This window comes from Actinia tenebrosa, unplaced genomic scaffold, assembly GCF_029948245.1.
Source record: "Actinia tenebrosa isolate PJP-AT-01 unplaced genomic scaffold, QUT_ActTen_1.0 PGA_scaffold4__44_contigs__length_22323623, whole genome shotgun sequence".
Classification (NCBI taxonomy): domain Eukaryota; kingdom Metazoa; phylum Cnidaria; class Anthozoa; order Actiniaria; family Actiniidae; genus Actinia; species Actinia tenebrosa.
This window is the reverse complement of record NW_028292581.1, coordinates 10,218,996-10,239,436: the sequence shown is the minus strand read 5'-3', so window position 1 is coordinate 10,239,436 and position 20,441 is coordinate 10,218,996. Positions and strand designations below refer to the sequence as shown.

The 20,441-nt window shown below is 35.0% G+C and overlaps 3 protein-coding genes across 3 annotated transcripts; 2 read left to right on the top strand and 1 right to left on the bottom strand.

Annotated features, from left to right (window-relative positions):
• The first annotated feature begins 28 nt into the window (after positions 1-28).
• Positions 29-13,478, top strand: LOC116307513 (pyruvate dehydrogenase (acetyl-transferring) kinase, mitochondrial). Its single transcript, XM_031717789.2, has 13 exons — positions 29-250; positions 1,766-1,904; positions 2,217-2,285; positions 2,537-2,600; positions 7,237-7,303; positions 8,068-8,118; positions 8,423-8,515; positions 9,249-9,326; positions 9,858-9,934; positions 10,758-10,856; positions 11,141-11,248; positions 12,087-12,200; positions 12,942-13,478. The coding sequence occupies exons 1-13, from the start codon at positions 148-150 to the stop codon at positions 13,131-13,133; spliced, it is 1,254 nt and encodes a 417-aa protein (XP_031573649.1). The 5' UTR covers positions 29-147; the 3' UTR covers positions 13,134-13,478.
• On the top strand, positions 2,607-4,699 carry LOC148907031 (uncharacterized). Its single transcript, XM_089036315.1, has one exon. It carries the CDS (start codon positions 2,817-2,819, stop codon positions 4,353-4,355), a length of 1,539 nt encoding a protein of 512 aa, XP_088892441.1. The 5' UTR covers positions 2,607-2,816; the 3' UTR covers positions 4,356-4,699.
• On the bottom strand, positions 4,647-6,797 carry LOC148907030 (uncharacterized). Its single transcript, XM_089036314.1, has 2 exons — positions 6,532-6,797; positions 4,647-6,416 (listed from the first exon to the last, which is right to left on the bottom strand). The coding sequence occupies exons 1-2, from the start codon at positions 6,747-6,749 to the stop codon at positions 4,748-4,750; spliced, it is 1,887 nt and encodes a 628-aa protein (XP_088892440.1). The 5' UTR covers positions 6,750-6,797; the 3' UTR covers positions 4,647-4,747.
• Positions 13,479-20,441: the final 6,963 nt, after the last annotated feature.

Genomic DNA, 20,441 nt, shown 5'->3' with positions numbered 1-20,441 from the left:
ATTGGTTATGTGACGTCACGTCACATTCCTCGTGAACGCAATATCGCGGCTGTTGGGGTTTCTTACTGGTTTACAGTGTAACTTTATTTTTATCTCAGTTTCAAATGATTATAGGAAGTTAGTTTGCTTCAAAGGATTGCATTCAACATGCGACTAACTAGAAGATTATTACGAGACATCGGGAGTCTCATTCAACGCTACAGCCGTTACCAACAGTCTATTTTATCTATCGAACAGTATACTTCCTTCGGTGAGTAAAACTTGTAAGACCTCTTTTTAATAGCTTCTAATTTGGTATCAAGACCTTTATATCATATGTTTACTCGAAGACTTTACCAAGAAACGGCTGAAGTAGAACTGAAATGCTTAGTTTCTTTGTGTTGTCTTTTATGAGATGACGAAATTTAGGCGCCAATCTTTAAGCTTACTGAGTTCACTTACTGCGTAGTTTTATTTAAGGTTAAGCATTAACTCATAACCCTCTACTGGATGCAATACTGCTTATATATTCTATCGTATTGTATTACAATATTCATCAAAATAAAGCAACCGCAACAACTTGAAATCTAAAGGTTTTCAATCAAATTTTGACGATTTAGTTCACCCATTTAACAAAAAAGGATCCCAGGGAATAAAAGTAGTTTAAATTTGTCTAGATCGAAATTATTTTTTATTATTTTAGTAATAAAAACGTATAAAAATCGCAAATGAATGACCAAAAAGGCGTAGGGTTAAAGTCCAGTTTATATTCATTGTGACGTAGCCAACCCGCCCCCCCAAACGCCTTCGAGATTTATAAATTTTCGTATTTGTAAAATTTTATAAAGCTTTTGAAATCTTTAAGTGTCTTTTACATAACAACTATGAAATAAAACTATCTTACAATTGGTTTTTTTTTTCTAGAATCATTCGTGTAAAAATACACGTTTTGTTTGCTTCCTTTGCGTGTGGACTCATTTCAACTCTCGGAAATGATGACGCAGAAGTGAAATCTTTTCAACTGTATTTATGAACTAAAAAAATAATATATAACCATTGACTTTTTTTACGTAATTTTCTTTGTCTTCGATTGCTTTATTTATCAAGACTGGATTATTGTAGTATTGAATTACTATTTTTCTAAAGTGGTAGTAGCTAGACAGACATTGCCAAAGAGGAAAAAAAATTAAGCTTATTCCTGTTATACCTGTAGATCTTTATATTCTTTCTGATTGCTTTAATGTCTGGGGCTATTTCCATACCCACGTTGAAAGATTGGGAGAGACTCAAGACTAAAAGAATTACCGTAATATTACATGTAAAACAGTTAGGACACTCGAATCATGAACAACTTGAGTTTTTTTTTCCTTTTGGGGAGGATAGGGGGGTCATTATTTTTTGAACTTCCTGCCATTCAAACACTGTAAAATGGAGCATTGAGTTCAAATACACCAAGAAGTGATAAATATAAATATTATTTCCAGTCCATTGCCTCATGGGATGTTTTACATTATGAAGTTTTATAGCCAGCATGCAGCAGAACTAACTAACTATACGAGAGAAGAGTCTGGCTGCACGCAGGCTAGGATTTTTGAAAATTCATTAATTTTTTGTACATTTTAAGTTGCAGTAATATAGGCAACAAGACCAAAGTATTTTTTGCATTAAAGAAAGTTTCGGTCCCCCCCCCCCCCCCCCATGTTTTATGATATGCAATTTGTTTAGTGGGTCAAAATAGACACAAATAATAAAAAAATCTTCAAATTTGTTTCTGATCTGTTTTCAGGTAAAAGAGCCAAGACCCTAGATTCCTACAAATTTGGTAAACATGAGCTCCCCATACGACTCGCACATATCATTAGAGAAATTGACCTTTTACCCAAGAATCTCCTTAAAACGCCATCTGTAGAGTTGGTAAGAAGTTGGTAAGTAACAATAGCCATGTTATTTTATTATATTTTTCTGATAAAATTAATTTTGTATTTATCATTTGGGATGATAAAATATTATTCATCGTAGAAACGTAATGAATGAATCTTATGCGTTTGTCTCACGATTAACAATAAAAAACGTTTTAGTATTGCTACTGCTCTGGCAGACTTTGGAAAACCTCATAGTCATCCCTTGTGAAGTGATTATCGTCTCATAATCACTGGTCGCTCAACCAATCACAGTATGAGAAACTCTATATTGCATTCTAAAATTATACTAAAATGAAATATTTCATGTTATCCCAGGTATGTACAGAGTTTTTCAGAATTGGTTGAGTTTGAAGATGAAAACGGCGATGAAGAAACAGCAAATAGGTAAACATTTTTCAAGAATAATTATAATCAATTTTTATTTTTTACATGAAGATAAAGAAAACTCCAGGGAGGAGGGGGCAGGGGACAGGGAGGGACTAAGGGTGAGAGGTAACAACCTTGAGAAAAAATAATTATTATTATTTAAAAAAACTATTTTCTTAAAATGACTAGTACAGTATAAAACAGTGTGTTGAAATTGTAAGATTTCAACTATTAAAAATTGCTTACTCAAAGAACCATTCTGCTTTTAGATTTACAGATATGCTAGCAAAAATTAAGCAAAGACATAATAATGTTGTAGAAACTATGGCACAGGTAATTAAAACATTGCTTGAATTTATTGAGGTGCTTATAACCAGATAAGGATTCAGGGAAGTTCTATATGAGGGAGAGGCTAATTCGCCTTTTCCATATCGAGCAGGGTACTGGGCTCGAGTTCGGACCGCAAAGCATGCATGGATTGTTTGGAAGGACAGAAATTTTAGTAATGGCGTCCATCGCGACTGAAAATTGCATGTGATTGTGTGGATTATGCCGCATAAATCCAACTGTTGTGTTCCTGGATGCCTAAACAGCTTCAGAAATGCTCCAGAATTACATTATTACAGGATTCCGAAGGATGAAGAGCAAAGAAAAGTTTACGAGCGTATTTTGAGAAACGAAACACTAAAGATCGAATCTCAAGCTACTAGGGTTTGCTCTGCACATTTCGGAGGGGAAAAGTTGAGTCGCAATCATTTCCCAACCATCTTTCCGTGGATGAAACAAACACATAAAAGAAGAGAGATATCCCGACATCCTGTTGTAGACAAATCACAGAAAAAGAAAAAACAACGAGTTGAGTCAGAGACAAACGAACAAACCATCGAAAACCCAGATTTTCATCATGGCGTCGAAGTAAACAACCAAGATCTTCAACAAGCAACTGAAACTTTGCTTTCTGGTCAAGACATTGATAGACTACTTGAAATTGAAAAGCAATATCTAGCTATCAAGGAAGAAAACGAAAAACTAAGGTCGGAAAACAAAGACATTGATAGACTACTTGAGATAGAAAAACAATTTTCAGCTGTAAAGGAAGAAAACAAAGATTTAAAGAAACAACTTGCTGAACTAAAGCTGGAATTGCAAAGCAACAGCATATTTGAGATAAACAAATACAAGGACAGCGACGAGGACATAACATTCTATACTGGTTTTCCAGATTATGATGCTATGATTTTAGTCTATAACCTTATTGAACACTCTGCAAAAAATCTTAGTTATGAACATGAAAAGGTTTACGTCGACACAAGCAACACTAAACAGCTGGGAAGACCTCGTTCTCTCAATACCTTTCAGGAGTTTACCCTGGTTTTGATGCGTTTAAGACTTGGGTTGTTTGAGAAGGACCTTGCTCATCGATTTGGCATATCTTTGGCAACAGTTTGCAGAATCCTTAGAACTTGGCTGCGATTTCTGAGATGTGAATTTGAGCCACTGATTAATATCCCACCACCTGAGGTTACAAAACATTACATGCCTGAAGTGTTCCAAATCTTCTACCCAAACCTCACAACCATAGTTGATTGCACTGAAGTTGAAATGGGGAAGCCATCAGCATTAGATAATCAATCAATGTGTTTTTCTCACTACAAGTCAAGAAACACCATGAAATCACTAATAGGTATTAGTCCCAGTGGTGTTATCAATTTTGTCAGCGAATTCTTCCCTGGGAGTGCCTCCGATAAAGAAATTGTGGTACAGAGCAACTTTTTAGCTAAGTTAAAGCCAGGAGATCAAGTCTTGGCTGACAAGGGCTTTGACTGTAAGGAAGAACTGCTCTCAGTAGGTGCAGAAATTATCCTCCCTCATTTCAAGCTTAAGAACATGAAACAGTTTTCGAAAGAACAGACAGAGCACAACAAAAAAGTGGCTAGTTTAAGGATCCATGTAGAAAGAACAATGGCAAGGATAAAAAACTGGCATATTTTTGACCGTAGAATTCCAGTTGTTTCTGCACAGCTTGCATCTGATATGTTGATTATAGTATGTGCATTGAGTAATTTTCATCCTCCTTTGATTAACTAAATCTTTAGAGTGATAGTTTTTGTAATGTACAAAACAAAACAGGTTACTACTAAATAACTAGCAAAATAAACTTGATTCATTGATTGAAATATATAAGAAGTAAAATAGATATTCAATTATTATCTTTGAATAGAGTGAAGTTACAAAACCCATGAAATGCATATTAGGCTTAAAGCCACTTATTCCATTGTTTGCTTTTGTGTCTATTTCAGATTTTGTTTCATGAATTTTGTGTCTCCACTCTAAATGTATGGATTGTATAATGACAACTATAAACAATAAAAAGATATGTATTGTTAATGAATTGTTATTGTTATTAAAATAAATATCATAGTTATTAATAACTTGTTTGGTTTTTATAGTTTATGTGACTTCACTTGGACAATAAACATTTATAACGATCTTAAATCTAATTTAGGTAGTCCATGTTTAATTCTGGGATATGCAATTTCAGGTGCAACCCACCTCTGAAAAAATGAAAGAAGTTTAGGAAAAGTTGCATTCCAAAACTCATCAGAGTAAAACACTCTTTGACAAAAAAGAGAATCATCACATCTTGAACCACTAACTACAAAATCAGTCCATTTTCTTTGAGTAACATGCATTTGTTGTTGTACTTGATAAAAGTACTGATGGCTGGTATTCAGTTCAATGTCATTGTTCTTTCTCAAACAGATTTTTTTTCTGAGTAGTGCATCATTTAAACTTTCGTCTTCATTCATTTGGACATATTTTATTTCCACAAGTCCTTTTGCATCCTCGAATGACGGGTCATCAACTAGAGCATCTGGAGATGCACCAAGAATTCCATGGTCTTTGCTGACAAAGAAACCACACTGAGTGACTTTCAGATCATTGTGTCCCTTTTCATGCATCAATGACATGTACTTTTCTAAGACAGTACTTTCTTGCTGAAGTCCTTCTTTCATACTTTGGGATTGATAAGAAACATTATAGTGCAAGATCTCTTGGACAGCTTTAGTTGGTGATGTTGACGCCTTCATGGCAGCAACTCTTTTACACTTTGATGCAGTAATTCTGACTCTTCTTTGACAATACCATGTATTGTTGTTTGACTGGCCCCTTGTCATTTTTTCAATATTGTTTATTTCTGACTCAGACAAATCCAGTTTCCTTTGAACCTGTTGACATCTTTCCTTGATAGTGGATGCAGAGACTGGGTGTTCCTTTATCGGTGATAGCAAATCATGATTTTGTTCCTCTGTAGACTCTGTAGTGCTTGATTGCTTGACAGGAACCTCTTGAGGAAGAATATGCAACCATCCTACTGCCTTCTTTGACTTTTCTTGGTATTCTTTAATAAGATTAAACATATTTTTCACCTTGTCCTCAGGCCATGTTCTCTGACTTAGAGCCTGTACATCATGTCTTGGAGTTGTAAAGGACATTCTCTTTTTCTTTGGCTTTGAATAGTCATGTTTTGCAAATTCAATATTTCCAATAGGCACAACAGTACCTTTTCGCTTACGTGGAACGTTCCATTTACATGGCTTTGATGTGCAGGACAAATCTGATGAATCTGGCTCAGCTTTTGCTCTCTCTTTACAGTATTCATCTAGAGCAAACATGGTAGCTGTGACATGATTACATCGGCCATCAACCCCTGCTGGACAGCCACATTGGGCTCTTAAGATATTTCCAAATGAGGTTATGACAATATAACATGTGTATACTTGTTTCTTTTTCATAGATGGCAGTACTTGGCTTTTAATGTAATGTTTTCCCTTTTCAGCTAAGTGACTAACGAAAAGAACATGGCCAGATTTATAGAAGTTATAGCCTTTGACCAATGGTTTGGCCGTGGATAGCTGCTTCTTGACCTCGACATAGTCAATCATATATCTCCATATTGTGCCAAAAGTTATCTTTGGCATTCCAGTCAAGTCACAGCTAAAACCTTCCTTCGGGAATGTCAGAGAAAGTTCTGGTTCTGCGTTGTCAAGAACGCCAAGTTGAGCTTTTTTCTTTAAAACGTTGATGCCTCCATCAGGATCGCGTAGATATTTGGTTGCCAATCCACTCTTTACATAATCGTGCACTCTAAAATAACAATAATGATTTAACATGATTTTTTAACATGAAAGCAAGAATTAACGGATAAAAAAAAAATTATAGAAAAGAGGGCAAAACATAAACAATCACAACATCGTCTTACCTACTAATCAAAGCAGCTTTATTTCCAGAGGTTTTTGCTCCCCTACACAAAAGCCATCTTCGTAGTTGAACTACGGTACATTGCTCTATCGAATCACGTGAAATTTTAGCGCCGGGAATATCTTCTTCAGTCAAAATAACCTTTTCTTTTGACATGCAATTTTCAGTCGCGATGGACGCCATTACTAAAATTTCTGTCCTTCCAAACAATCCATGCATGCTTTGCGGTCCGAACTCGAGCCCAGTACCCTGCTCGATATGGAAAAGGCGAATAGGGCAGTTTTAGAAAGTTTTAGATTGACGTTCACGGCAAATGTGTAACGTCAGTTGATCAATGAAAAATTCTTTTAAATAACTGAAAAGGAATCGCAACAAAATCCAAGTAGTAGAAAAACAAAAAAAAATTTTTTGTGATATGAAAGTTTGCAAGAGGTGAAGTAAAATACAGGAAAACTATGAAAACGTGGTCACGTTTGCCATTTGCGGGAAGAAAAAAAGTCTATCTAAAACTCTCTTTTGACAAAATAGCATCTTCACTTGGGATAGAGGAAGGCTATTCTCTAAAGAGCTCCCATAAAAAGTTAAGTATTGGCGACCAAATCCTTTAGGACTTCACCAGATTCTGTTAGGGGTCATGAGTTAAGTAGAATTTAAAAGAACCCTTTGCAAAGCACTTTCTTAAGCACCTGTTTTTCCTGTTTAACAGGGTATAATGGAACTCAGAGAAAGAGGAGGAAAGGATGTATTACACCCTTCTATACAGTATTTCCTAGGTAAGTTTGGTACAAGTAGGGAAACAGAATAGACCTTTTGCAATGGGGCTTGAAGTTGAGGTCTGACTTGATATTTTTATACAATTACTGTGTTTTGTCAAATCTGAACTCTTTTTGGAGCTATTTTTTTTCTTAACCCCTCAAGGAAATTTGGGAAAGGTTAATTAAATAAATGAATTTAGTGGTTTTAGTATACTAAGGAAAATAAGATGCTACCACCTTAGTATTATTGACAGATATCATTTAAAAAAAGTTTATATGGCAGTCATTGCTGTTTATGGTCAGTTCGTATTGTGTTAGTTTTAATTGATATTGGTTTTTTTTCATTTTCAATTGACCTCAAAATTGTCTTGGATGAGAGGCTAACACAAAAACAAAAGAGAAATCGGACTTTTCTTAATAGACTGTTTTCTCAAGGTTGCGTGCGCATCCAACTTGACGGGCCACAAAACTGAAAAACGCAAATCCAGTAAATTTGAGAAGCCAGTTTTATATTTAAAGAGGAGAATAATTATTTTATGAATTCTTATTGAAAAAGATTTCATAGCAATGCATGATAATGCTCATCATAAAGCTCATGTTCTGGTATTGTGGCCCGTCAAGTTCCTTAAATTTGGGTGCGCACGCAACCTTGAGAAAACATTCTATTTATGGAATTTGTGGCATTTCATTTGTATTTCCATTTTAGCTTGGTATTCTAGATAATTTTGAGAAGGTTCCATGTACCTAAAAATATTCTAACACCCACATCTATTCTACTACAGACCGCTTTTACATGAATAGGATCGGCATCAGAATGCTTATCACTCAACACTGTAAGTTTTACTTTTAAGAAGTATTTTGGAAATATTTCTTAATGTGTTTTTAGATTACTTTTGAGAAATGGTGTTTTAAAGTATTCTAGAATAAGAATGGTTGGCATTCCAATCTAGCTTGGGGAATGGGAACAAAATGATTATATATATGAAACAACAACAAAAAAGCATCTTAAAACATTAAATGCCAATTATGTTTGTAAACACCAACTAATGCTGTTATAAACACTACCCTAGTATCACTTTGTTTTCTATTGAGACTATTATCATCTTTAGCGTATATATTTCTTATTTATGCCAACAGTAATGTTGTTTGGTCATGAAGCAGCATTGAGCTCCAGGAGTAATTTTGTCGGCTGTTTTGAAGATGATTGTCATGTAGCTTCTATTGTGGAAGGTAAAGAAAGTAAAAAAACCATAAGGAATAATACAATCTATGTTTTCGAGTAGCGAGGGTTTGTTATGGTGACCTCACTGCAATTTTCATAAAGATGTGAACTCTGTGTTTGCAAGCTGCGCGTTGAAATTTGGTCTTTCGCTGCTGCCAGTCAAAAATATGAAAGGTACCAACTGATTAGGTTTGATTGACAGCAGCAAAAAACTAAATTTCAGCGTGCAGCTTGCAGACACAGAGTTCTCATGTTTATGAAAATTTCAGTAAGGTGGTTTCTAAAAATACACCAAGTCTGGTTCAGTATTTGATTGGTTTGACTCAGTAGTGGAAGATAGACTCATCACTGTTTTTATTGCTACCTGCTCTCAAGATAACAGTCGCAACACAGAAATCAGGCAATACACTATACTGTCATTCAAATAAATCAGACTGCATCATAGTACGTACATTCTACAATTTGTCCTATTTCTATGCCGTGACTATTGTTTCAATCAGTATGTAGCAATTAAAACAGTAGTAAAAGAGCTGCTGTACTTGACTCTTAATTTTGTCAACATATTTTATCGCATAAAAAAGTTTACGTACTTGAAGTTACCCCATATTTTCAAGCCTGAAGGCTATCTTTAATGCATGGGTGAATTGTCTAGGATCCCAGATGTGACGGAATTTTAAGGGTAATTCATAAACAAATTTTTGGGTTATTATGAAATATTGAAATTTACATTTTGATTTTTAGATGCTGCAGATAATGCAAGATATTTGTGTGAGCAATACTACTGTGCTTCTCCAGAGCTAGAAATAACAGAACACAATGGTAGGATATGCAACAATTACTGATTATTATTATTGCTATTGTTGATGAAATTAATACAGTACGCTCAACAATAGAATGCCATTCCCAAGGATGTACGTCTCATTGTTGAACACTATAGACCTTTTTAGCTTCATTGTTTGTTGTGCACATTTCAGACCATGTGATGCCACTCTTGCGAGTTGATTGTTTCATGTGTAAATATTTTAACATGTTCATCATAAAAGAACTATTCTCAAGGGAATGTTATGTGACCTAAAATGGGCAATTTGCATACGAAGCTAAAGAGGTCTAGCTACATATAAGAGTATGAATATTAGTGAAACTTGAACTTGTTTTACATGCCTTTTGAAGACTCACGGTTCTGGGGCGGAATATGCGTAGTGCTTAATCCAAACGTTTTAGATCTGCTATACAACTTATTTTTTAAAGTATGATCATAAATCGCCCAAACACCATTGTGATTAACATATAGTTAATGCTCATCTTTTAGAAAAATATTATTGACACTAATATTTACTTGTTTACCCACAGCTATTGATCAGAAATCACATGTTACATTCTCCTACCTTCCTGCTCATCTCTATCACATGCTATTTGAATTAATAAAGGTATGATTATGGGATTCCTTGAACACCTCTGAAGAAGCTCTTCTGAACCCTGGAAAATATCTTTTTTTTCCCTACTTATTGAAAAGTGCCTGGAATTTAAAGACAAAAAGAATTGTACTTGGTAGCACATGTAGAATCGTACAGTGTGCCATCACAGCAAAATAGTGGTGAATGCCATTCAAAAAGTAGATGAATTTATTTAGAATGTCATAGCAAAAAAAGAAATTTCATTGGAAAAAAATTAAGTGTGTTTTTCTGTGACAAGCTGAATAATTTCATCTCCTAAATACCATAGACAAATATTCTACACCTTAATATTGATCAAAGTGAAAACATGAAGTGCAGCACATGGAATGGAATGGAAAGGTCTTATAATAATTTAATGTGGGCTAATAGTAGAGCAGTTTTCATATAACTGGAAAAGCTTGCAGCATGTAGCTGTGACACAGTAAAGCATACACCAGAACAGTCACATTGTGTGAGTTTTTTTCTCTCCTTCCAATCAAATACCTGGAACAGTGCATGAAGGTCACGTGACACAGTCATGTCAAGGTCATGGCACTGCCTAAGTATGACTGACCAATCACATTGCGTGAAAAAAAATCAGCCAATCAGAATTCTAAAAAACATGGTTGTGTCAAGGCATACATACAGCACTGAGCTTTTCACAGTCATACGAAAACTGCACTAATAATGACTGTATAGTGTTTATTTAATAATATTATTTGAAGCCAATAACTATAATGAACCAAAAATATATAAAGAAATCTGCTTTTCCACATACAGATTGAAATATCATTTTCTTTTTGTTTTTGTTTTACAGAATGCAATGAGAGCAGTAACTGAAAATTACTCCACAAGTGTTGAGATGCCACCAGTACAAGTATTAATTACAAAAAGCAAGCAAGACCTTACCATAAAGGTAAGCTTGAAAATAGATTTTAAAATAGATAGATGGGTCTGGATATGGGGAGGTTTTTCATTATTATGGTATAGATAGGTGTCCTAAATTAGTTCACATTGTACGTAAGCTAGAATATAGACTCATTAATAAAGTTATTATTGTAAGCAGTTATGGTTACATAATTAGATCACAATAGTTCTCCACCACTTGTAAAGCTGATTTCTTATTAATTATTAGCTATTAAATAAGGTTATTTTATTTCCTGCCATAGAAAATTTGATAATAATCTTATTTCATTACAGATTTCAGACCGTGGTGGTGGAATCCCAAAATCCAGGATAGATGAAGTTTTTGAGTACCACTATTCCACTGCACCTCAACCATCAGCGTCAGGACATGTTGCTCCATTGGTAAGTATTGAGTAATAATGTGCTAACTATTTAGTAGTATCACAATATTCTTGTGAGTTTGATAGGGAGAGAGAGCTGCCAATATAAACCCACATTATCAGAATTACTTTGTGATAGAAGAATCATCTTACAATACTTATTTGAATTTTGAGCCGCCAATACAAGTTTATATTTAAGGTAACTGCCTACTTTTGGAAAAAAATTTAAACTTTGATTCCAAATCTGGAAAGAAAAATTGGGTGTCCCGAGCTTGTTTTCGAGATAATAGAGCTTTTGGAGCAAAAATTGCACCACCGGAAGTGATTAGGAAAAAAAATGAAGATTCATAAGATAAAAGTAGTTATTTGCGGACTCTATGATTCCACAAATGAAAGCTAGTTAATCATTCTACAATAATATGTTAGACATTTTTGACAAAAAGAGAAAGAGATACATTGATTTGTCATATTTTGTAGTTTTGGTGCTCTTAAAAAATCTCATAAAGTCAAACAAAAATCCCTACGAAAATCTATTTTTTATGTGTTAGAAAAATTAGCTTTTTCTGAAATGTTGATATAGCCTAGATTTTTAGGAGTTTTTTCGAATAAGCTATTAAAAAATAGAGAGTCCTGTGCAAAATTTGAGGGTTTTACCCTGGGTTGAAGGTCAAAACACATATAGTTCTTCAATAAAATCTTGTAGATTTTTCAGCGGTTTTTGAGCACGTGCACATCGTGGGCTTAAATTGAACGTTCAAAAGTAGGCAGCCACCTTAAGGCATTGAAAGAAGATTTATAATACTCTTAAATCTGATGTAAACTTAGATCTAATGTAAACCTTCCTAAATGTGTACCAACAGGCAGGTTATGGGTATGGCTTACCATTATCAAGACTCTATGCCAAGTACTTTGATGGCGATTTACAGATTTATTCCATGGAAGGCTATGGTACAGATGCCATGATCTGGCTCAAGGTAGGATGTTTCTGAAATGACACTTATTTCTCACTTATACACACCTTTCAATTAATGGTTTATGCTACTATGTCACTCAAGGATGACCAGTCTTTACAAAACTTTGCAATACTATACAATATGACAAAATTACCATGTGACAAATTTGATAGTAAACTCCTTTAAATTCTGATAAATCAAATAATTATTATATTGTAATATCAGGCTAGCATACTTTAACAATAAGACCTGCAGCCTCTAGATTGTATAGCCAATACAACATGACCACTCATGTTATAAACATTACATAGATCATGAGGGAGAGAGGCCTAATTGTTTTAGTTTAAACCTTCTAGCTAATTGGTCAAACGTAATTTTAAAAAAAAATTAGGTTGAAAATGGTAGTTACCTTGTGTGTACATTGTATATGTATACACCTAATTAAAAGACGTTGTCATCGCCAAAGGCCAAAGGCGATTGGCGAAAAGCAATAGCATATATGTCATTCCAAGATCCAAGAATAGCTTGAATGACTTGTGTTTCTGCTTCATATTCTCGTCAAGAGTATGGACCTTAGTGCTGAGACTGATTCGATGTTCTTTGCATTCAACGAAACCATTTCCATGTTGGAATGACCTATCACCTATCGCCTTTGACTGTAATGTTTTTTTGAATTAGGTGTATGTGACATGGAAACTTGCTAATGAAAAAAACAACCATTTTGAGTCTGTAAAATTTTAAATTATTTTTCTTCAATCCCAGGCCTTATCAAGTGATGCAAGCGAAGTGTTACCAGTCTACAACACAAGAACTCCAAAGAACTATGAAGAAGTCAAAGGATTCAATTATGCACGTGATTGGAGTTCCTCAAAATTTTACGGCAGAAATGGGACCCATAGGTTTCTTTCAACCATCAACTCAAGACAACATATCTGCAACAAGAAAAGCCATTGATGCTCAAGAAAACAAAAATTACTAATACTAAAATGTACATAACATAAGGTGTTGTCAGGTTTTAGTGGAAAACAAATGAATAAGCTTTAAGAAATTAAAGTTTTTATAAAGAGAAAACTATAACATAAGTTTATAGGAATTTTTCCCTTTGAATTCTGATTCAAGCTTTATCACATCTTTATTTAATACTAGAATTATTATTTACTTTGCTGGAAATAATGGAAACCAAATGGAAACCAAATACTCAAGACAATAGAAAGATAAGACTTTGTGTATTGTTACTAAAGCTGTTCCAGTTGAGTGATAGTGACTAATAGTCGCTAAATAAAAACTATTAGGTAGTAACTATTTAGATTATATTTCATGGATATAGTGTAAGCACTCTAGCACAAATATACTTCTTATAGTTATTTAGGGGGGAGTAGGGGAGGGGGGATGGCCATATAAGATAGGATAGAAGGTTGACAATTCGTAAAGGTTTAGATATTTAAAGTCCCCCATTAACAGGTGACCCTATATCCTCAAAATGACAAATGGAAATTTTTTTCTGTTCATGATTATGATCATTATTATTAAATGAAAAAGGGCAATATTATTACTTCAATTTTAGCAAGAAAAATAGGTTTTTGTTGAAAATCTGTGACTCATTAGTATAGGAAATCGCACGATCTCGAGTACAATTTGGAAATTAATAGACACGAGTAATGTTTTGTAAGTTCTTGTAATTGCACGAGCCTTTAGGCGAGTGCAATTAAAGAACTTTCAAAACATTACGAGTGTCTATTAATTCCAAATTGTACGAGAAGATCATGCGATTTTTTGTTTATAGTTCACTCAACAAAATTTTAGTAAAAAATGCGAAGCGACGCCGTTCATCTTTGTCTATTTGGCGGCCGATTTTCAGTCCATCGCGCAACTGAAATGCATAAAAAAGATTAGTTCTTACGGCTTTAAAATTTTATTTATGCTTTTTAAGTACAAAATGATAGAAAATAACTGTTTTGACATTGTTTTGGCCGTGTTGCCATAGCGACTTAATTCGGTACTCCTACGGAGTACAATTAACGCTATAATTGTACTCCTCTCGACCAATCAGAGTCGAGTAATTTTGTTGAGTGTACTATAAGGAATGAAATTTCAAACATCTTGCCATTTTATCCATACAATCTTTATAACATATTTGATTTTATATTTTTAAATTATTGATTATTATTAATTGAATAAAATGCCATTTTTGGAGTTTAAAAATGTGTTGCATTGTGGGACTGTTTTGAGTGATACTTTATAAGTCAGTCGACATTTCATGCACCAAGAAACACTGAAAAGAATATTTGAAAATTAACAACTTTTACTGTGGTTTTCAATATTCTGCAAACTTGTTGTGAATAGCACAAAGATGGTGTTTTTTGCTGCCGTCAATCCAAAATAATAAGTCAAAAACTTGGTAGTTGTGAGCTGCACACACGTTTCTTGCTGCCGTCAATCAAAAATCATGTCGGTACCTTTTATATTCTTGACTGGCGGTAGTAAAAAAAAAAACGATTTCACGACAAGCCATTGAAATGTCTGAGTTTGCAGAATACTGGTCTTAAACAGCGGTAAGGTTTCTTATCACTTTCCGCTATTAGCAAGCTATAAGCCTTTTCATAGTTTAAGAATCGATTCCACTGCGCATGCGATTTTATCCCGAATTTCTCACCTTTTGTCTAAACCTTCTTTTGTTCTTAATTAAACAAAAGAAGGTGAGAAATTCGGGATAAAATCGCATGCGCAGTGGAATCGATTCTTAAACTATTAAAAGGCTTATTGCCGACTCGACACCATGCATATAAGTATTAAAGTGCCCCCTGAAACATCCCATGATGCATTGCATTCTGGAACTCTAGGAATGCTAATAGTCTACATTGCATGTAACCGGTTAGTGAAAGTTGGCCGTTGTAAAGTGCATTTTTAGCATCCTATGACAGTTTGGGGGAAAACATGTTAGCACAACAGAATTTTAAAATGTTAATGCTTTTGATTTAATTTAATCTAGGCATTATTTTCTAAGTTCTAAATCCTAACTTAAAACCAATGTTAAGTAGTTATTGAAGTAATTTAGGAAGATATATGTTGATTATTTCAATTAATCGGGATGTACTGAGGAAATAACTTTAAAAACTGGAAAATTATTCAACGTCAAGATTAGTTTAATAATTAAATTGAAGTATAAGAAATTAGAACGAGGTTTTGATAAGTACTGAATGGAGGGTAAAGCTATGAGAAGGCCTACACTGAATGAAGATGAGCCTGGCTCTACAACTGGGTGTGTCCTACCCCAGAATCTCACCCCATTGAGAGGCCTGTTATAAATAAATAAATTAACTTTGTTTATAGAGGATAACACTTGACAGTAATTCAACTGATTAACTCGTGGTCCTCTCTTAACGTCTCTAGCTAATTAGGGACGGGACCGCTATTAACTTGGTCATCCGAACCACAAAAAGGTCTAGCAATTTCCAGGTGTCATTACTAAGGCAGCACCTTCTGAAATGTCGACCCCACGATATTCGAGAAACCGTTGTTAGCTTTAATTTATCAGTAAGCCAGCGATAAATCGTAATTGGAGAATATTGTTAAGTCGGGTGTTTGTTTTGAAACCTGTTGACTTATTTTAAAATGTTCCTCATAATTTTTTAACTAAGTAATTTCTCAAAGTAATGGAACTGTGCATTTTTTAATTCATCTCTTGTCAAATTGGCTTAATTTGAACCGAAAATTTCATTCCACGCCATTATTGTAACAAGGCTTTGTCTATTTGCCCCATGGATGACTCACAAGGCCTTGTGATTCAATATTTGGCGACCCCCTTTGGCCGCTGCATCGTCAAAGTAGTCGATTATAATACAAAGGGTCGATTTGTTTTCCTCATTCACAGTAGTGGTTAACGCGTGTGGTCCCAACTGCTGGCCATTTTCACATTACACATTCTACCTGGTGAACAAACTGTCATAAACGTTCCTCAACTGCATGCACCCTATACCTGCTTATATCAGTTCATTCCGAGTTAATTTCCCACGTTCAGAACATCAGGACGTTTAGTGTTACAGAAAATGTATCGATTTATGAATATGTGGTCATTTAAAATTTACTTTAAAGAATTCCTTAAAATTCTTTCTTTCTTTTTCTTTTTGTTTCTCATACATCTTTAAATATCATAAGACGCATTGGAAGCATGTTCTAGACATTCCTTATCTAGCATGATTTGTGCGGATTTCCCCCTGATTACCTCATTACCCCCTAAACACCGCAATATATTATGGTATTTTTAAAGGTTCATCATCTCCCTCCCACGAGCGTGCATTTCAAATTTAACGTTCAAAAGGTTACAGAGCAACGTAGGGTATAAGAGCTAAAAATTCCCTTTTCTTAGAGAAGAGATCAGTATAGTTTCGGTTTATGGGTTACAACAACTTTACAAGCGTGCATAGCACACTCCCAACTAAACCATTATATTAGTATTCGACAAATACTTCGCAGTGATTCAAAAAAGTACTGATTTTGCTGAACGGCAAAACGTCTATACCAATTATTGCTTACTAACAATGACGTGACTTTTTGGAGTTGACGCACTGGGGGTAATAAGTATGCAACGAGCATCTGTTGAGTCAAAGCATATTGAAATAAGTCCTTAAATTAATGTGTCAATCAAGTAATGAAATCACCCCAGGCAGAGGGACCCCTATCTTGCATTCACTTTTGAAGTACGAATAACTTTGTTTTGCATCATTCAACAATGCCTAATGCCGCTGATTGTTCAAACATGAGTATACAACTGGTCGAAAATAAAAAGGGGAACATAAGCCTGTAATTGAATTATAGGTTTGCGCCAGCCTATACCTAATAAATTTGATAACCATATTGTTGCGCAATTTGCGCAGTATGAAATAATTGAAGTAACGGCCATTGGTTGGTTGTCAAAACCGATTTTTTGTGGTCTATTCAACTTACCTTTTCTACCTGACTGAACTTAATTAACATCATGAGTCAACACGACCTCCCAACACTAAAATTGTCGGTTAAAAAGCCAATGGAATTAGAACTAAGATGAAGTGCTTTTAACAGTTAGTGTAAGATTTTTTCTATGGAGATGGAGGGCAATGATGATCCAATTACAGTTTATTAGCCACAAGCGTTACGATGATAGACAACCGATCGTTTGACGTCTTATGAATAACTAGACGCCCTTATTGGCGTTTACTCGGGCTACCTATGTCGAAAACAAAGAAGGTGAGAAAGTAGTAGAAGTGTGAAAGTAAAGGAGTGCAATCGGAGAGGATGTGTTTATGTTGGTCAACCCCGAAAAAATGAGAGGGTCTCGCGGGAACCGTTGTTGCCAGGCGGTTTGCTTGGTAAAAAAGATAAAAGAATATTGAGCATTTTGTAGGGCTAATGCTTTGGCATTTTCGCTTCCTGATCCAAATGCTTCACGATTGATAGCAGATGGTAGATCCAGTATTGCCTTTTGTATTATTTGTTATCTTCTGTAGTTCTAATTTGCTTGTAGCAGATGTGCAGCACAATTTGCCTTGTTTTTGTAAATTATTTTTAACACTTATATCTGCATCATATATCTGAAGGCTTGCTGGTAAATCATTGATTGTAAGGCACTCTTTGTTGAGGCTCCGAGTATAAAACATGTTTCCATGATCAGAAATTGATTCCAATGTATCTGAATTCCAATAGTTACAGGCTTTTAAAACAGAAAAACAAATACAATAAAATGATATAGTGCAGCAACGTTTCAAAATTATACCATTCATATAGGCATTGAAACTTGTATTATGACTGTTGTGGCTTTGTTGATCATCATCTGTGCCTTTACCAATCACTTCACTCTGTTCAGTTATGTGGGTTGGTAGATTAAGGTATTTTCACTTGCATTGTTTTGTTCACACATTTCTGTGATATGCACTCCCCTGAGTTCAAAAGAACCTGTTGAATTGTCATAAAAACTTTGGAAGTAATTTATTAAAGCATTAAAGTCATCGACAACTAGGAGTACACAAGTACCTCGAGGAAGAGGGAGGCCATATGAATTCCGAGCATGAGAATCAAATATTCTAAATCTGCCATCACCATGACAATAAATAGCTACCGTACTACATTGAATAGTTAATAGAAATGAATGGTAATTTTCTCCAATTAAAATCTGCAAAGCATTACCTAAGGGCATACAGTAGAGGAAATCAACAGTAGATGAGACATCATGTATATTACCAGTATAACTTGGACTGTATTCCATTTGGTAAGTGCTTTCTAGTACTGTTACTATACTGGGTAATTCTGTCAACAGTAAAAATTCTTGGTTGTATAATCTTGATAGGACAGAATATAACTCATTCCCAATATTCATGGTGTTTACTAGGTCTACTGAAGAACTTATTGCACTCCTATGGTTATATGTCAATGCACATAGTGACATGGCAACACACTGACGACCAGCATTTGGACCAAATAATGCAATGTTACCTTGAGAATATGGAGCAGAAATTGTTTTTTTTGGATCTATCACTGTGTATGGACCAGGATTTTTTTCTACATCTCTGCTTAGGGTAAACTTACTGTGATTTATTCTGTGATTGAGACTCTTGTAAACATGGGGTAAACTGTTGGAAGCATGTTTTCCTGGACTATAATTTTTCAATATTGGCTGACAACGACTATAACCAGCATTTATTGCTTTTTTGTGAAACTTTAATTTCTTAAGGAGGGATTTCCTGAATCGTAATTTCCTTCGACCGGGAAAAGAATTACCAGCAGCTTTGTTTCGTTTAGATCCTTTGTAGATTTTGCAATAACACTTCATTATTTCGTGATTCAAATGACATTTATTGACAAAGCAATGCATTCTAGATGTCATGGGTACATTTTTGAAAACTTACTTACGAACCCTTTTCCGTATTTTTCTGCTTTTGTGCAAAAGGCGTGCGAGTTGTTCAACAGGGACTCTACTTGGTTCTCGATCACGCGAAGCAACACGAGGCTTGTGCTCAACACGGTACTGAGAAGTATAAAATTTGGCATAACGAGACCTGCAATCCTCTAATAAATGTAATAGTTTATTGTGATCAACAAATACAGATAACTGTACAGTCTTTTCCAATAAATCACAGTCATTTTCCAAAGAGTATACCAAACTCTTAGTTGACTCATTTATGAAATGTACAATTAAAATCAACATCATGCACAACAGGCTCGCTACTAATAATTGAACGAACGATAGAATGTTGAAGAAACTGTCCAAAATTGAGAACAAAAAGAAAAGAATACATAAAAAACTTATCCTCGATGAAAATGGCGTAAGTCCAATGCTTGTTGATTCGCGGAAGGCATGAAATGTTGTCTTGAAAGATTCCAATATGGCGTCCATCTTCAGCTTACATGGAATGTTTTCTTTGTCTCCATCATCTTCGAAGCAGTTATCAATGAAGTTCCTGCTTACTAAAGAGTTAGTGATTGTTTGTTCGTTTAAGTACGTTTGAGTAAGTTTGTACGTTTGTCCATTTGAGTTCATTTGAGTTCATTTGAGTTTCATTTGAGTTCATTCGAGTTTCATTTGAGTTCACATTTCTGGTAATCTTTCTGGTATCTTTGGCATTCTTTTGGCATTTTGCTTTGAGTTCGCGGACCGACCCGTTCCGAAAACGCTCGACATCTTTTAGTGTGGGTCTACCGCGAACGGCGTGTGCGTTTGTGTGTATTTTGAGTGTCCCAGAAGAAAAGGAATTCGCCATAACAAACCACCGGCGAGGAGCAGAGAGCAAGAAAACCTCCGACCCAACATGTAGGTCACATGACTTGCACTCGTGCGTCGCCTCGCTTTCATGACTGTCTCGATGGCATACATATTCATCATGTAAAACCTCGACCATACGATAGACTGATACAAACCGAAACCTAAACTCGGCCTACCTTACAGGTAGCCCGAGTAATTAAAAGTGGAGTGTAGGACTAGGCTAGTTTGTTTTCTTAAAACACAGCTTATTTTAAACAAATATGAAATCACTTGATACTTTCGTTAAGGAGGGGTGGCCATGTTTCTGTAGGATGCTATCCGAGTGACAGCATGTCTATTGAAATCCTTTAGCTTTTGTTTCAATAAAAATCGTATTCTCTTTATGCAAATTCGTCTGATAAAACACGATATCTGCGATTATTATTAAATTTGGTTCAAAAGATTTAAAAAATCGTTCATGTATTGGTAATGTTAAAGATAAGGGAAGATAGAGTAAGTTGGTTTGTCTGATGGACCTATGACAAAGCCAT

What these genes read in the sequence shown, in the direction of transcription:
- LOC116307513 (XM_031717789.2), top strand. Translation starts at nt 148, where the DNA reads ATGCGACTAACTAGAAGATTATTACGAGACATCGGGAGTCTCATTCAA. An exon ending in CGAACAGTATACTTCCTTCG is followed by an intron (nt 251 to 1,765) that starts GTGAGTAAAACT and finishes ATCTGTTTTCAG; the next exon opens with GTAAAAGAGCCAAGACCCTA. An exon ending in GATGAAGAAACAGCAAATAG is followed by an intron (nt 2,286 to 2,536) that starts GTAAACATTTTT and finishes TTCTGCTTTTAG; the next exon opens with ATTTACAGATATGCTAGCAA.
- LOC148907031 (XM_089036315.1), top strand. Translation starts at nt 2,817, where the DNA reads ATGCCGCATAAATCCAACTGTTGTGTTCCTGGATGCCTAAACAGCTTC.
- LOC148907030 (XM_089036314.1), bottom strand. Translation starts at nt 6,749, where the DNA reads ATGCATGGATTGTTTGGAAGGACAGAAATTTTAGTAATGGCGTCCATC. An exon ending in AAAGCTGCTTTGATTAGTAG is followed by an intron (nt 6,417 to 6,531) that starts GTAAGACGATGT and finishes TTGTTATTTTAG; the next exon opens with AGTGCACGATTATGTAAAGA.